Source organism: Trifolium pratense, linkage group LG1 (assembly GCF_020283565.1).
Source record: "Trifolium pratense cultivar HEN17-A07 linkage group LG1, ARS_RC_1.1, whole genome shotgun sequence".
In the NCBI taxonomy this organism is placed as follows: Eukaryota; Viridiplantae; Streptophyta; class Magnoliopsida; order Fabales; family Fabaceae; genus Trifolium; species Trifolium pratense.
Window position 1 is genome coordinate 38,421,670 of NC_060059.1, and position 18,475 is coordinate 38,440,144.

Genomic DNA, 18,475 nt, shown 5'->3' on the forward strand with positions numbered 1-18,475 from the left:
AACCGAACCGGATAGGAGTTTGATTCCCGATTCAACCGTTTGGTTCGATTTTTTTCTGTTTACAATGAAGTTGAGTATCGAACTCAGGACCTCTAGCAGACTACCCAAACCCTTCATCCCTAGACCAAATCTAATTGCTTATTTGGTTCGATTTATATTACCTTGCTTTCTACAACTTCAATTTTTTGTATGTAATATAATTTTTTTTATTTACTTTATATATCAGAATTTTTTAATGATCCGCACTCGATTTTTTTCTTCATTCCGCCATTATCAATTACTACTTCAATTCGTTTAATTTATATTTATATAGGTTTTTTTCCGTCAGGTAACTTAGTGGCTATAAATTCCATTTTAAAGATGAATAAGTGAAGTGTTCAGGATTCGAACTATGACTCTTGTACATATAGTGCGATATCACTATCAACTGAGCTAAACCTAGGGAAATTTTATATAAAGTTTTATTATAGAAATAATTTATGCACCGGCCATGTAAAAACAACTTACATAGTGCTTAGAAGTCGACGTTGGTATCTCGGAATTTATAATACTCAAACATATAGTAAGCACCAAATTTTGGCATAATGTGATAACGTATGTAATTCATCGTTATTCATATTTTACGTTCCTTGTTCGATTATGTTTTAAAAAGCTATCTTTTATACCTCTTTTATAATTGGAAGATGGATTAGTTTTTTTTTTTTTTTTTTGACAAAGGAAGATGGATAAGTTAGTTATACTGTTATTTGAATCATTTGTCTTAAGAGTTAAAACGATGGTGGAGAATGATTACTCGGCTCACTAATTAAGTTCATATTTTTAACAAGAGTTTGACTGACGTGTATCTCTCGTCACTCTTTAAATATTTTATTTAAAGAAATTATTTATTTAAAAATGATAATTTTTAATTTTTGATGAGTTGACTTCACATATTTTCATAAAAAATCACAAAAACATAGTAATTTAAGATCCTTAAAGAGTGTCACAGGAGCACTCATTATTAGCATTTTCCTTTGAAAAAAATTTAATAATAATTTTTTTTGTTGCGAGAAGAGCATCTAAACATCCGACCCTATCATTTATCCATATCACTTTATTATTTAATAAAAAAAAGAAAAAAAATACAAAACTGAGAATATAAACCTAACTCCATGAGTTCCATATACATACTAAAGCGTAAGAGAATTTGTACGTAAGCAACTCCTAATTAATCTAAACAAATTAGAATTTATATAAAAGGCAAAACATATTCCCAAAAAATGTGATATTTTTATATAAAAGAGGTAAATTATTAAAAAAAATCTTGGTCAAATGCCAATTATATTTTTTTAGTCAAAAAAATAAGAATTAGAGTAAGAGTAACGTTGAAAATTAATCACCAAATACAGAAACAATATTTTTATAGTATTATTTAATATATTACACCACCAAAAATATATATTAAAATTAACATTTCCCTCTGTTTCTCTTTCTTCCAATTCCAACCATTTTCTCTACCTTTTCTCTTGTTGCAAGATTCTTCTTTCAACCTCTTTTCTCTTGCAACAACAACAATTTCAACATACTAGCTTCTTCTCTTATTCAATTTCTATGCAAAAGGTTCAAGCTTTTTCACACATGATTTTGTTGACAAATTGATATATTCAACGCTGTGATTGATTCTGGGATCTGGCAGAAGCAGAAAACGTGTGGATCTCTGCAATTTCTGCACTTTTTCTCATCTGGGTTTTGTTGATTTCGTTTTTTGGCTAATGGGTTTCAGATATAAAGCAGGATTGTTCCTTATAGGTACTGTTGTTATCATTTGGGTCTCTTCTGCTGAAGTCACCCAGGTAAAAAAATTTAATCTTTTCATTTTTAACTATATGAATTATATTTTTTTCTCCTTAGTTTGGATTTATTGCATAATTTGCATTACATAAATGTGATTGTTTAGTGCAATTCAATGATTTTGTGAGGCTTTATTATGTCCTAGCTTATTGGACCTATTATGTGTTGTTGGTTTCTGTTTGGTTCTGCGGTGACAAAAATTGATTTTTGAATGAAGTGATTGGCTAAAAGTGAGTTGAATGCAAAATGATTTATGTTTGAATTCATTAATGTAAAGATGGATTGAATATTAAATGATTTATGTTTGAATTCATTAATGTAAAGGTGGATTGAATAAATGATTTATGTTTGAATTCATTAATGTAAAGGTGGATTGAATAATAAATTCAAGGCTAAAAATCAATTGAGGAGTTCCAAATTCCTAGGTAGTTAAAACCGTTCGGAAAGAAAACCTTAAATCATATCATAATCGTAAAATCCTAAGATTTTAGGATTAAAAACCTGGATTTTAACACCATGCCAAATTCTAGCTTCGGGTTAGAATTGATTCTGGAGGCAAAATCAGTTCTACTTGAGAACATCTCAAATTCAATTCTACGCATCTGGAATCAATATTTCCTCCTCCAAAATTGGAACCAAAATTATACTTAATTGCCTGACAACCAATTAGGAAGTTGATGTATTTGAGAGATGGATGCAGGTTTATATGTCTTTGCTTTATGTGACTTAATTTTGAAGCTTCCCATGTATCTTAAGATTCAATCCTTTTCTAATTTTTACACTATTTTAAAGTTTGCATTTCAATCACAAAAGCCTAATAAAGGTGATGTGAGATTGAAAGTTATGTTGGTTAGGAATGATTTGTATGTATACGATATAGCTAACTTGACGACCCAATTAGACTGGCTTAATGGAAGTTATGTTTTGGGATACTTCTTTCTCGTAGGTCCTGGTTTGATTCCATGTAAAAAATAAGTTCCTTTCAGAGTGGTCTTACCCCTTTTGCTCTGTTAGTCTTGAATAGGATTACCTCTGATAGGATGATACCTATGGATTTCATCCAAAACATGCAATCCACATTGCTTTGATTTGAGAGAATTAACAGACTTATATTTATATTTAATATATGTTTCTACGGAGCTTCATTATTCTAGTTATATGTTGTGTAAATCGTGTTATGTTGTGCATAAGTCGACGAGAGGACTTTAGTCACAAAAAAAAAAAGTCGACGAGAGGACACTGTTATCTAAGCTTGAAGATTTATGTTTGTAAGTTGATATGTTTGCTTCAATTTGTATAGAATTTCGATTATAAAAAAAAAAAGTTGTATAGAATTTCAGTATGTAAGTAAGTCCTTATCTAAGCACGGTTGGTCAATATTTTGTTGAAAACGCCATTGGAATTTGAAATTCTTCTGAATTGGTATCTTTAATTGGAGACGATAGCATGCAAAGTGCTAGTATCGAAGCTTTATATCTATGAATGATTATCTGAATTAAAATTTTCTGTGCAGGATATATATACAGATTATAAGCAGCCATTTGCGGTGACATATCTTGGAGCTTCTCTCATGGTAGTTTACCTCCCAATAGCATTCATTAAGGATTGGTTCTGTAAATTGCTTAAACACCGCTCTTCTAAAAGTGGAAATAATGCAGACAGTGGCTCCCCATTCAAAGGAAATGGTGCGCAGAAAATGTTTGAAATGGAACAAGGGATTGTGGCTCGAAAAGACAGTGATTTAGACCTTCCATCTCTTGCAGAGAAAGCACCATTGGTGGCTAAGTATAATGAAACTAGTGTGGCAAAGGAAGAAAAACAACTTACTACAAAGGAAATTGCTACTTATGGATTTTACATTGCACCTATCTGGTTTATCACAGAGGCAAGTAGCACATGATGATAACGTGTTTCTTACATGATTAAGTGTTCTTATGATTGAAACATATTTATCTTGATTTTTATTGTTACTTGCAGTATCTATCAAATGCTGCACTTGCACGTACAAGTGTTGCGAGTACAACAGTATTGTCATCTACTTCAGGACTATTCACTCTTTTCATCGGTGTGTTAATGGGCCAAGACACTATAAATGTATCAAAAGTAGTTGCTGTATTGGTCAGCATGGCTGGGGTTGCCATGACAACTCTAGGCAAAACTTGGGCTGCAGATGACTCGCAACTTAGTGCTTCGTAAGCCCTTTCTATCTCTTTTGATGACCGCATTAGCTTCATTATTTTATTCCAGTTTTAAGATATAAATCAATTAATGTAGGGAGTGAATTACAGAAAGAAAAAACTTAAGGTGTTACGTAGAGGCTTACAGACTTATATCCCTAACATAATTGATTCCTTTATCTGGCATCACATTGTTGAAAATCGATGTCTCCTTCATGAGTATATCAATACAAGTGTCGTCCATTATATTGATCGAGATATAGGGTATAAGAGAAAGATGTGCAAAAATGAGCTAACTATTTTAGTAATGGTGCAGAATATTAAGGAGTCAAGTTGCTATCTTTCATGCATTATCACCAGCTTGCTCTTTGTAATGCTATTTTTTGGGCGTTGACAGTTGATATTTGTGTTCAGCAATGGACCGCGCTCTCTTGTTGGAGATCTTTTTGGCCTTCTCTCAGCCATGTCATATGGTCTATTTACTGGTTAGACAACAATGTCTTAGCTGTTTCATTCCATATTTCTTTTTCCTGGATAATTTAGATGAATAATGACGCAACTTCCACATTAATGCTGCAGTTCTTCTGAAAAAGTTTTCCGGCGAAGAAGGTGAACGGGTTGATGTGCAAAAGCTGTTTGGATATATTGGATTGTTTACACTTGTAGCACTATGGTGGCTTAGTAAGTTCTTACCCATGATGCTTCTATAGTTACTCATCAAAGTCAACTTAGGTCCTGTTTAAATAAGCATCTTAATTAAGCGCTAATCATATAAGTACTTCCGTATAACTGTATAAGCTATTTTTTCTATAATAAATAAAATATAAAATAGAGTCGAACTGTTTTCATAAGCTATCTTGGAGAGCTAACGGATATGTCATAAGCTCTCCCAAACAATTTCACAAGTGTTTATGTCGGTGGATAAACTCAAATAAGTCAATCTAAATTCTAAACAGACCCTTATAAGATCACAATCATTTCCATTTACTCCTTTAACTTGGTTTTTGTGTTTTCCGTTTTCACATACTCTCCACCAACATTTCTTTATTTTTCTAATAAATTGTTGCGCATTAACTGATTGCTAATTATCTTCTTTTTTCCACAGTCTGGCCGTTATCGGCCTTAGGAATTGAACCTAAGTTTGCGATTCCCCACTCTGCCAGAATGGATGAAGTAGTTCTTGCAAATGGGTTTGTTGGAAGTGTTCTCTCAGACTACTTTTGGTACGTGAAATAAATTTGATTAATTTACATGCATGCGCGTGCGCACGTTGTTAAGCAAAGTTTATTTAATCTACACCCAGGGCACTCTGCGTTGTATGGACAACTCCCCTTGTAGCCACTTTGGGCATGTCACTCACCATTCCACTTGCTATGATAGCTGACATGGTAATCCATGGTCGGCATTATTCAGCATTATACATTCTTGGCTCAGTTCAGGTATGGTTGTCAATAGGAGGATCTTTCACTTTCTCTTAAATTATTACCGGTGTCTACACATTAGTGTAGTGTCCAGTAGTTGTGTCTGTATCAGTGTTTCATAGGTTAATACGAGTGTTTTGTTTTGGCATCGAGTTACAGGTATTTGCAGGGTTTGTGATAGCTAATATTTCAGATTGGATGACAAAGAGGTTTGGATTGTAACACATGATGATGATGTTTTGTTCATTAGTTTGGGGACAACACTTATTCTTTTTTTTTTTTTGGTTGATTATCTTTCCACTCCTCTGATTGAGTGTCATAGCAATAGTCAATATATGTTGAAAACCAAAGCCTTTAACCTTGGTTTTTATTTTTTGTTTGTAATTTTCAAGGAAAACAACAAAAGAGTGTTGTTTTCATGATGTATTTGTTCTGTGTATATACTTGTATTCTATAGTGAGTCCTTTTTTTTTTTGTAATCATGTCCAAGATGAGAATCTAAGACCAATATTGGTTAAAATATTTTATGATGTACGTATTTCAAAAGAAAACAAATAAAAAATAGGAATTTATATTAGAGATAATAAAGGGCTGTTTTACATGCGCCCACGCACACATTCTGTTCCCTCAAATGGTGGCATAAAATTTACCATACCACAGTAGATAAAATTTAAATGATAAAATTCAAAGAAACCCTTATTTGTCAAAAAAAAAAAGAGACAAACCCTTAATCATAAATGAATGCTATTACCTGTAAAAAATACTGCAGTAAAAAAAAGTGCTGCATTAAAAAAGATTACTCTCAATTCAAGTTCTAACAAATACAAAACTAGTAAACCAAGATGGACTTAAGTGGTTAAAATGTTTTTTTAAGACGAATTGTTATAGAGAATCTGAGTTTGATTCCTTATGAGAACAATTTTTGGCGATCAATCCAGATAGAAATTATCTTTAACTAGACTTTATTTACTTTGTGTCTGAATTTTGATTTACCAGGATCTCCTTTTCTTGACAAGAGGTTAATACCAAAAGAAAATACAAAACTAGACTAGATATATGATAATTCATCAATCGATAGTTGGTTTAGTGGTGATTGACGCTGAACTTTGTAGGGAGGACCACAGTTCGATCCCCACAACTGCGATCGGAGGAGACTAGAACTACTTGATGCCAGAACTGATCCTCAAACCAGATTAAATTGGTGGTTAAAGGGAAAAAAAAAAACGATCATTCAACTATAGCAATAAATAAGAAGTTGCCGTAAACAGAGGGTGCAGGAGTAGAGAATAGTGCAGCCAGATTTATTTATCTTGGTTCGGCTACCAACCATTTTATGGCGGGTGTCGTGTCTTCAAGGTCAAGTAACGTTATTCCACCATAGAAGAAGAAATAGAGTTGGTTACTATCATAATGGTACTTATATTCTTTACTGCCCCAAATCCAAGGATATCTATAATATTTGACTTATATTCAATTAGTGTCTTGAATTACAAAGTAAAAAAAAAAATACTAATGAAGTTGGATAGTAGAAGGAATAGACTCTAGTGATGAATTAAAATTAAAATTAAAATTTCGGTTGAGAGAGACATTCAGAATTAGTGTTTAGCACGTCTCGAATACCATTAGTAAGATGAACTTATGTAAAACAAACAAAAATTAACAAAAAAATAGACACAAAGAATAAATTTAAATTTCACCTTAATGTTACTGTTTTTTAAGATCAATTATTTACCCAATCAAAAAGTCCATATGTAAATGCTTTCTAGAATTAACCATATGAACTTTTTTAAAAAAACATAACCCATAACCATAAGAAAGTTTGTGGATAGATAGATAATCAGTAATTTAGATTCAAATTCCATTATAATGTTGAAAATATATAATAACAATAATATGTTTACATGTCAATCAAAATTGTTTAATAATTTAATCATAGGCACAAAGGAAATGAGGTTTCTGAAATGATGCACTGGTTTCTCTACCACCACAATATTATATTGTTGGAAGCAAAATTGTCGCTAGCGGTAATGTTAAGGCAAAAGATTATACCATCAACAATAGTCTTTGTCTCACCACTAACGACTTTCTCCAATTTTAAGTTTAAACCAGTTTGATTGTCATGCTCGATAACAGTGTAGTTGACGATTTCGAGCACACATAAATTGTTAATATTCTTGATGGGTTCCAACCATTCAGGATAGCTTGATATTTCTCACTGTCGTAGAGGCCAACAAAACAAAGAGAAGAACAACATATTAAAATCTCATGATGCTAAAATCACATTGTTATCTTTTTAAGTTTCACCAATTATGTTGGTATTGATTAGCCTTGACTTGTTGGACTCTTATTTATTTATTTATTTATTCTTTTTATGAATTCATGCTTAAGTTTGATGAAATTGAACTCTTATTTCTAGTGGTGAGAGATTTGGATAATATGCATGATGTTCAAAGTTCGACTCTCATTACCGATATCGTAAAAAGAAAAAATTGGACTCTTATTTATGTTACACACAAGTTATAATTGCGTTTGATCCATATATTTGATAAGAAGATTAATCCTATATATTGACCAATTTTTTTTTTACCAAAATAATCTTTACCAAAAAATAAATTGACCGAAAGAATGAAAAAAAATAGTCTGAAATCATTAATACTCCTTTTTTTTTTGTATGAAACAATACTCCATTTAGAAGGTTATAAAAAAATAACAAAAAGAAAAGGAGAAGAAAGTAAGGATCAATTGCAGGTTATAAAAAAAAGTTCAATGGCAGAGTGAAGAGTTGCATTTGAGAAAAAGATTTGATAACAATATATATATATATATATATATATATATATATATATATATATATATATATATATATATATATATATATATATATATATATATATATATATATATGGGGGGTTTTCTAACTTAGACCCTAGTTAGGTCTAAGTTAGCAAGGTGCACCTTTTGAGTTGGACCAAAATACCCATTCTTTTAATTTTTGAAAGAATAGAGCAACAGGGGCATTTCTGTAATTTTACATAAAAAAAAATAACATCACGCGTCCCACCTTCTTAAACAATTAATAGACGTGGATCCAGTGTCGCGCGCGTACGGAAGGACCATGGTTACAGACCGTTGATTTCCATCAGACAGCCAAGATGTGATCTCATTAAGACTGTCTGATCAATCAGACAGCCCAGATCATCCTGATCTATCAGATCATCCTGTCTGAGCCACACTAGATTATAAGCTGGAGAGAGAAAATTTTACTTTTGAAAAAGGCAGCCACGTGTCAGCATATGAATGGGTCTGCGTGATTTTTTTCATTTTATACTTTAAACTCGATTATTTCGTCGTAAATTAATTTTTTATTTTTTATTTTTTATACCAAAATTCATAATTTTTTTTTCTCTACAAATAGAGACTTGGTTTGTTTGATTTGGACACCGAAAAAAAAACGCAATTTTTCACTACTTTAAACTCGATTATTTCGTCGTAAATTAATTTTTTATTTTTTATTTTTTATACCAAAATTCATAATTTTTTTTCCCTACAAATAGAGACTTGGTTCGTTTGATTTGGACACCGAAATCCTTCTGAAACCATTTATATGGTAGAATGGTTTCAGAGAGTTGTAATCTGAAACCATTTTGCTGGTAGAATGGTTTCAGTAAGTTGATTACTAGTTATTTGCTTCTGAAACCATTTAGCTTGTAGAATGGTTGCACATAGTTGTATTCTGAAACCATTTTACTGGTAGAATGGTTTCAGTGAGTAATTTATTAATTGTGTTTGCTTCTGAAACCATTTATCTGGTAGAATGGTTTCAGAGAGTTGTAATCTGAAACCATTTTGCTGGTAAAATGGTTTCAGTAAGTTGATTATTAGTTATTTGCTTCTGAAACCATTTAGCTTGTAGAATGGTTGCACATAGTTGTATTCTGAAACCATTTTACTGGTAGAATGGTTTCAGTGAGTAATTTATTAATTGTGTTTGCTTCTGAAACCATTTATCTGGTATAATGGTTTCAGAGAGTTGTAATCTGAAACCATTTTGCTGGTAGAATGGTTTCAGTAAGTTGATTATTAGTTATTTGCTTCTGAAACCATTTAGCTTGTAGAATGGTTGCACATAGTTGTATTCTGAAACCATTTTACTGGTAGAATGGTTTCAGTGAGTAATTTATTAATTGTGTTTGCTTCTGAAACCATTTATCTGGTAGAATGGTTTCAGAGAGTTGTAATCTGAAACCATTTTGCTGGTAAAATGGTTTCAGTAAGTTGATTATTAGTTATTTGATGAGATTAAGGTAGTGAAAAATTGGGTTTTTTTTTTCTGTGTCCAAATCAAACGAACCAAGTCTCTATTTGTAGAGAAAAAAAAATTATGAATTTTGGTATAAAAAATAAAAAATAAAAAATTAATTTACGACGAAATAATCGAGTTTAAAGTAGTGAAAAATTGCGTTTTTTTTTCGGTGTCCAAATCAAACAAACCAAGTCTCTATTTGTAGAGAAAAAAAAATTATGAATTTTGGTATAAAAATTAAAAAATAAAAAATTAATTTACGACGAAATAATCGAGTTTAAAGTATAAAATGAAAAAAATCACGCAGACCCAATAATAGCGTGACACGTGGCTGCCTTTTTCAAAAGCAAAGTTTCTCTCTCCTCCCATCCTTCCACCCACGCGCGCCTGTCGGCGCGTGTGGTGCACGCGCGTGAATTTTGTCCTGTAATCGCGTGACACGTGTCCTGGGGGGGAAAAAGAAGTGGGGGGCGCGTGTAAAATTGCAGAAAATTACAGAAATGCCCCTGTTGCTCTATTCTTCCAAAAAATTAAAAAATGGGTATTTTTGTCCAACTCAAAAGGTGCACCTTGCTAATTTAGACCCAACTGGGTCTAAATTAGCAGCCCCCTATATATATATATATATATACACACTCTCATTTAAAAAAAAAAATCAGCCACATCAACAATCTTTTTAATTCCACATCAGCAAATTTTAGCCTATATGTCATTGAGGACACATGATTTAAGTGGATGATTCTAATTGGTTCATAAATAATATTTAATGTAGAAAAATTAATAAATATTATTTGTAAATCAACCGGAATTATCCACATTAATAAATGTACCGATAAATATCCACATAATATGTGTAGTTGTGTACAAAACAATTCACCATATAAAACGGAGTAAAATTATAAGTACCAAGAACAAGTAAAATTAGAAGGTACCATTAATATCTGGTTCACTAGATCGCCTAATTTGATTTGGGTTCAATTTTGATAGTTCTAACCCCCTCCAATTACAGTTGAGGGATCAAACTATGATTTTTCATTCTAAACCAAACATCAATCACTGCACCACGGCACCAACTAACTATCCGTAACAATTAACAATTTTTTTTTTATTTTTACAAAATATATAAACAATTAAATTTAGTTATTTCCTTGGTACAAAATAAATAAACAAAATCTTAAAAATAAAACCCCTTTCTATACGTTAGTTTGTAGTGACAGAGTCGATTGATTGATTCAGGATTTGCATCCATTTCAATTGGAATTCTGAATCCTGAACTCAGAACTGAATATTTCCGACTAAGATGGATACATTGCCGACGACATCCACGGCGGCGAAGCGAGGAGGAGGAAGATCCAAAGTCGTTCAAACGTCAAAATCTTCTCTCCTCTTAGCTTTCTTCTCTTGTGTTGCTTGGCTTTACGTCGCTGGCAGGTTCTCTTTCCGATCCAATCCTTCATTCTTCTTAAACCTTTTCAATTCATCATCATCGTTTTCGTTCATTTTCTTTCAATGTTAGGTTATGGCAAGATGCTGAGAATCGAAATTTACTTGCTACTCTTCTCAAGAAGAATTCAGCACAGGTTCACTTCTTATTTTCAAATTCATTTTTGTTTGCTATATATCTATTACTTTTACCTGTTGATTGATTTGTTGATACACGGTAGATAGAGTACTCGTGATTTATGATCCAAATTTTCAAACTAGTAACCAACCACCAATTTGATCCCGGAATTTGCAGGATGCTCTCAAATAGGTAGGTACTTTACGAATATTTTAAAAAGGTCCCTGACTCCGTCAAATTTAATTCATATTAGTCCTTCCGAGAATATGCTAGAGACTAAATTGACAGGAACTGGATAACGCTGGGGACCAAATTGATATTAAGTTATTAAAACATAGGGACTTAATTGGTAGTAACTACACGCAAGGACTAACTTGACATATTAATAAAGTCAGGGATCTTTTTGAGATAGTCATAAAATCTGGAACCTATTTGAGAGTGTTCTACAAAGTCAGGGACTAATTCGGTGGTTTACTCAATTTTGAAAATATAGTATTGTTTTTGGTCTCTGCTATCAACTTATGATATTGCCGTTTTTTTTTGCTGCTAGAGACCTAAGGTTCTTACGGTGGAAGATAAGTTAATGGTACTAGGATGCAGGTAATTGTGCTCTTTTTTGTTTATATTTTTTTAAAAAAATTGGGTTGATTTGTGGTTTTTGGTGATATTTAGGTTGTTTTTGTCGGTGTTGTCAATTGCAGATCGCGTAAAATAGTAATTAGTTCAAATTCCGTTGGATTATTGCAAGTTGCAACTATTTGACAACACTTTGTACTAATTAGCGTATCGCAAAACAATAGAAATTTGTTCGAATTCTGCTTATACGCTATAGCGCTATGTATTTGACAACACAGGTTTCTATGATGTTGTTTTCTATGGGATTTATGTATGTGTTGTTGTGTATTAGGGATCTGGAGAAGAGAATTGTGGAAGCTGAGATGGAATTGACATTGGCCAAGAGTCAAGGGTACCTCAAAGGCCAACGGCTGCAAACTGCCTCTGCTGACCGTAGGCTTCTTGCTGTTATTGGAGTGTATACTGGTTTTGGAAGCCGATTGAAAAGGAATGTATTCAGAGGGTCTTGGATGCCTAGAGGTATGTTTGGATTTTGGTTGAAATTCACAAGTTCATGTGAATTTCTTTGTTCTCGAGTCATCTTTTTTTGGTTACGAAGGAGGTGTAAGACTTTGTGTGGTGAAAGAGAGGGTAGGCTAAAGTAGAGGCAAAGTGGCATTCGTGCGAATTGATTCTGGTCCAACTCCAAGGGACTGGGTGACATTTCATCTAAGGCTCAATGCTCTTTTGCTTTATCTTTACTGAGATCATTTTCATTGGCTGAGATGTAGACTTTGATTGTTTTTGTAGTTTGTTTTAGTAGATGACAGTGATTTTAATTGCAATTTAAATTTGAGAGTGACTTTATGCCTCTTAATTTGAAATCGAGAGGGATTCTAGCATCCTTAAAAATTTCTTGAAGATTGGTTTTTAATATATATGTTGATGGTTTATTGCCATTTTCATGGTTTAAAGACTTCTAGTTTTCTATCTTTATTTCCCTAGGATAAGTTTTAGTACGTTATGTAGCAAATGTTAAAGATATAATGGACTGTAGGCATTGTGTTAAAATACCTTGATAATTTTTTATTACTTATTTTGTTCATATTCAGATTATCCACATGTTTCATGCAACATTTTTATTATTGTATTGGTTTAGTAAGCTTTTGTTTTTTTTTAAAAGTATTGGTTTAGTAAACCGCAGCTAGATTTGTTATATTACATAGTTTTTTGAATAATAAGAACATGAACAGTTGGTTTACCTCTACTCTTTTGTGTTTCTCTAATAAGGAAATTTAATTCAGTTATGCTATTATGATTTTTTTTAACTAAGGCTGAAAATCTAATATTAAGTTACACAAGAGCCTCAATGTTAACTTTTAATCGAGATTTTTATGCTTCTCGGCTAGTATGTTGGGTTTGATTCAGTTGAGTATTATTTGGATGGTTATCTTTTTAGGTTATATATATCACTGACATTTTCTCTTCTCATTTTTGGCAGGTGATGCCTTGAAAAAACTTGAAGAAAGAGGAGTGGTCATACGTTTTGTAATTGGTCGGAGGTTTCTCCACGCACTTATCCTTACTGGCTATTATATTAATCTCATTATCTTAACTAGAGTCTAGAACTGTTTTGAACTTTGTTTTGACCTAAAAATTTGTAATTGACAGTGCTAATCGAGGTGATAGCTTGGATCGCAATATTGATGAGGAAAACCGCTCAACAAAGGATTTCTTGATTCTTGTAAGTAAAGCTATCTTTTATTTTGGATTGTGTGAGTAAACAGGAAGCACCGGATTGTTTTTAAACTTTGGCTTATTTATAGATGCTTAATATTTAGGGTATTAACCATTTAGGGTTACCTAATACATGTATCTGCAAGCTGGAAATATTCCCCCTCATTTAAAATTCACATTTTTTCTTAAATATTTCAATCTTAGGGAGCAATTGTTTACCATTGTGTTTATCAATGCTTTTTTGTAAATAAAATATGCTCATTTGAGCATGCTTCCTTGTCATTGAACCTTGTTAAACAAGCTTAGTATAGAGCTTGACCATTTGTTTTTGTTACAATAGGAAAGTCATGAAGAAGCTCAAGAAGAGTTGCCTAAAAAAGCAAAAATCTTCTTTAGTACAGCAGTTCAGAACTGGGATGCTGATTTTTATGTGAAAGTCGATGACAGTATTGACATTGATCTGGGTAAAGATGGTTTAATAATGAATGCACATATTTAGGAGATTTTGTTGAACTAGCTATAATTTACCATGTGAAATTGAGTCTTACCTTTATTCACTGGCCTAACAGAGGGTTTAATTGCACTTCTTGACCGTCGCCGTAGCCAGGATGGCGCATATATTGGATGCATGAAGTCAGGAGACGTGATATCAGAAGAGTACTTTCCTTTATCTGAATTAATTCCGATTATTTATCTATCATAGTAATTCTGTGGAAATATTTTCTATTTTCTGTGTCCTAGAAGATTTTGCTTTAAGCTGTCTAAAATTGTTCATTTTTCTGAATTGAACTTGGGGAATTTTATTCACTATTATCCATTTTTGTGTTGAGAATTATTACTGCAGGTTTTTGTTTATTTTAATAAATTATTCTGAAGTTGCATCTATGGATGTCACTGTTTATCTTAATTTTCATCTCTTTGTAAGTCTTTAGGCATGTCTTATTTTTCTAAAAAAATCTGCATTCTCTGGTGTTTAGAGGTTACCATCAAATGTGTTAATTTCTAATGAATGTTTTTATTTTGAGTCGTTATGTATTTAATCTCTTCTCCCTGAACACAATTATATTTCTTTATTGATTGTTATTTTTTTTTGGGTACAATATTGATTGTTATTTTCTCCTACATCAAAGTTACAATCTTATTTTGTTTTGTAAATTATTTACAAGTTTGATCTTTCAATTGAGATTTTTGGATTCAACTTATAAGCTCCTTATTTTGGTTTTTTTCAGGGGAAAGCTTTGGTATGAACCTGACTGGTGGAAATTTGGGGATGAAAAATCGTAAGTAATATACCCTTTAAATGAGAAAGGATTTGGTGGTTTATTTTATTTTGTTTATTCAGTAATAATCTTTATTCAGTAATAATCTTTAATGTGATTATACCTTAATATATATCTTAAATTGAAACCAATACATTATTCTTTTGTTGTTTTATCGTTGAATGGGTAAAATAATGATCTTCAGTCTTCACAATATAGCACATCAGTGCTAGGTACTAACAAACATTAGAAGGAAAGGAAAACAATACATTGTATGCATAAGCCGTTCAAAAAAAAACAATACATTGTATGCATAAATGGAGTGACTGCACTAGTGTCCTATTTGTAACATCCATTGCTTGTAGTTTTTTTTTTTTTACTTTTGGTAACTTGTTCCAATACACGATAATTATAAGAAATGTGATTAGAATATGCGTATAATAATAATAGTGTCCATGAGAGAACCTCAAGATGCCGAGTAAATCCCCTCAGTGCCACTTTGATTAATAAAATTTCCCCTGTTTCCCAATTTCTTTTTCAAAATAATGAATAACACTCATAAGACAGATTTAATTTTTATTTTTCTTATAAAAGTCTTACCCATGCATCAAAAAAGAGTCATCCCTTGTACATTAGTATTTTTTATCGTCGTCTCCGGCACAGATCAATAATACTAGTTATCATTTGAAACAATGATAAACGATCTGCTGTATAGATCACATGTTACTTTACTGATGTTTATAATTCCCATCACTTGCTTCCAAAGTACTATTATATCTGAATATTTATGAACGAATATGTTTTGCTGTTCTTTTATTTTATAGATCGGTTGGTATAGTATTCTTAGAATTGAGTATTGGGCCTAACTCATCATTACAAAACCAGCTTGTAAGGTGAGGATTGCCTCTAGTATATAAACACTTAGTCAGGCCATATCGCAACCGATGTGGGACTTCTTAACACCCCCGCTCGCGCCAAGCGCTATGGGCTTGAGGCGCGGATATGAATGGTGGAGGGCCCGATCAGAAACCTGATTGCAGGCGGCCCGACGAAGTGGCCCAGCGAATCGTGGATAGGCTCTGATACCATCTTAGAATTGAGTATTGGGCCTAACTCATCATTACAAAACCGGCTTGTAAGGTGAGGATTGCCTCTAGTATATAAACACTTAGTCAGGCCATATCGCAACCGATGTGGGACTTCTTAACACCCCCGCTCGCGCCAAGCGCTATGGGCTTGAGGCGCGGATATGAATGGTGGAGGGCCCGATCAGAAACCTGATTGCAGGCGGCCCGATGAAGTGGCCCAGCGAATCGTGGATAGGCTCTGATACCATCTTAGAATTGAGTATTGGGCCTAACTCATCATTACAAAACCGGCTTGTAAGGTGAGGATTGCCTCTAGTATATAAACACTTAGTCAGGCCATATCGCAACCGATGTGGGACTTGTTAACAAGTATTATAACTCCTGATGGAAAATGTGTGTGTATTCTTTTAACAGAAGTCTCTTTATGTATAAACATTGCGCATGGAAACTTTTTACGTTTTAGTAGTATGGATCATATTGAAATGTTTCATTTTTGCTAGTGTGGATCTCTATTGAGTTATTTTGTCTCTAGGTATTTCCGACATGCAGCTGGTTCACTTGTTATACTCTCAAAGAATTTAGCACAGTACATTAACATAAACAGGTTAGTTCTCAATGTCTTATTTGGAGGTTCTGTTTCATACAAAGGATTCGGACGGTGATGATGTTAGCCTTGATGATATTAAATGCCGCTTTTTGTTATAACTCTGTTTTCTCTCAAAATATATTTTCTTCTATTTTTTCTTCCTATCTAGTAATATATCTTGATCTATCCAAAAACAAAATGCAGTGTATCTTTGAAGACCTATGCCTATGATGATACATCATTGGGATCATGGATGATGGGCATCCAATCAACATATATTGACGACAGTCGCCTTTGCTGCAGTGGCATCAGCCAAGGTGATATCCCAATCCTCATATTTTGCAGTCACTATTTTATGACATTGCATCAGTGGAAAATGAAAATGTACTTGGGTAAAATAATCTATCAAGAAAAAAATAATTAATGCGTCTTTCTTCAATAGATTGGGAGATGCAGAAATTGAGTTATTCACTGTCAACGTAACGTTGATAATTCCCCAATTTGTTGATAATCCCCCAATTTATCATATCATATATTTTTTAAATCAAAAACCAGTTATATAAGTGTTTGTTGCCTAATTTACACTGATTGTGCATATCCCTTAATATATAGTGTGTTTTGCAGCTACTTAAGTTCACAATTGAACTTACCTAACTAATGGTGCCCAATTTTCAGATAAGTTATGCTCGGTGGCTTGATTGGATGATGAGATCACATCCTTCACTACTTGTTTGGGAGTCTGATGATCAATGTCAGTTGAAGATTATGTTTACGCTTTTTGATCGAATACACCATTGAGAGCTTCGCAGACAACCAATATAACTACTTTGTATACCTACAGTGATCTGTTCATTCTTTTAGATGTTAAAATAGCGAAATCGACGGACTTCAGCCATTAGAGAGCTCACCTGATATTTTGGAAGTGCTATGATATCATAGTCTTCCTCTGTTATTATTGTCTATATACAAAACTTAAGTTGATGATCAAATATTGAAAAGAGAAATTCAAAGAAAGCATATGCGATTAATATATTGTGTATTAATGCATTGAACCACAGGCAGCAAATTATATTTTTCCTTTCTTTTTATTGTGGTGCTTTGCTTTCCTTAATTTTTCATAAATAGTGTCCCTGAGCAGTTAAGTATATAAATAAGAAAATTTTGTCTTGAAACTTGTGCATTTAATATATTGAAAATGTAAAATGTTATCTTTTCAACATTAATTTTTCTTTTATTTTTATCTTTTGGTATGCTTAACAAGTTCCCGAGGCACTGTTTAGCATGACCCAGACCCTTCATATATTCCTCTTTAAAACAAGTGCATTTTTTTTATTAAAAGGTGCTCGTAGCATTTCATTAATAATAATATGGTTTGTAGGGGGTGAGAAAATTTCTCGGTTGATCGATTATGCTACACAAAAACTTTATACTTATTATTATGGTGGGGGATTGTTAGATAATCATTTTGATAATTAGTGAATGATGTTCTTCCATGGACTCACCTATATAAGTCGCAACTAAAGTAGCAAAAATAAGAGCTTGAATAACGCTTGTAATTAATAATAATATGGTTGATATATGTTGGTACATCAATAAAAACCTTGGAGCTAGCTATAGACGTGGCTACTCTTGCAACATAGCTGCTTCATTTGATTGTCTTTTATTAAACTCAACACTAGAGTTTAAGTGCATGGTTACACTAAATTTGTACTTATTTCTTATGCTATAAAACTTTCGGTCTTTTTAGAGTTGGACAAATGTATTAAGATTTTTTTTTTTATTTCACCACCATTTTATTTTTTGAATCAGCATAAATTTTATTAAAAGCAACCTCTTTTACAAGATGTACTAGAGGGGAAATGGATAAACCAGTCACCCATACAAAGAGAACAAAAGTACATGAAACAAGGAGAGGAAAAAACATCAAGAGCAACAAAAGCCTCCCCTAAACAACAACA

The 18,475-nt window shown here is 32.6% G+C and overlaps 2 protein-coding genes across 2 annotated transcripts; both read left to right on the forward strand.

Annotated features, from left to right (window-relative positions):
• The first annotated feature begins 1,437 nt into the window (after positions 1 to 1,437).
• Positions 1,438 to 5,884, forward strand: LOC123915391 (uncharacterized vacuolar membrane protein YML018C). The gene is made up of 8 exons (XM_045966514.1): positions 1,438 to 1,832; positions 3,344 to 3,715; positions 3,808 to 4,022; positions 4,422 to 4,492; positions 4,587 to 4,688; positions 5,113 to 5,230; positions 5,311 to 5,446; positions 5,588 to 5,884. Exons 1-8 carry the CDS (start codon positions 1,752 to 1,754, stop codon positions 5,648 to 5,650), a joined length of 1,158 nt encoding a protein of 385 aa, XP_045822470.1. The 5' UTR covers positions 1,438 to 1,751; the 3' UTR covers positions 5,651 to 5,884.
• Positions 5,885 to 10,881: 4,997 nt separating this feature from the next.
• Positions 10,882 to 17,605, forward strand: LOC123915402 (hydroxyproline O-galactosyltransferase HPGT2). The gene is made up of 12 exons (XM_045966521.1): positions 10,882 to 11,162; positions 11,248 to 11,311; positions 11,843 to 11,892; positions 12,200 to 12,387; positions 13,349 to 13,409; positions 13,519 to 13,591; positions 13,925 to 14,048; positions 14,154 to 14,241; positions 14,814 to 14,864; positions 16,464 to 16,535; positions 16,722 to 16,834; positions 17,193 to 17,605. The coding sequence occupies exons 1-12, from the start codon at positions 11,032 to 11,034 to the stop codon at positions 17,213 to 17,215; spliced, it is 1,038 nt and encodes a 345-aa protein (XP_045822477.1). The 5' UTR covers positions 10,882 to 11,031; the 3' UTR covers positions 17,216 to 17,605.
• The last annotated feature ends 870 nt before the right edge of the window (positions 17,606 to 18,475 follow it).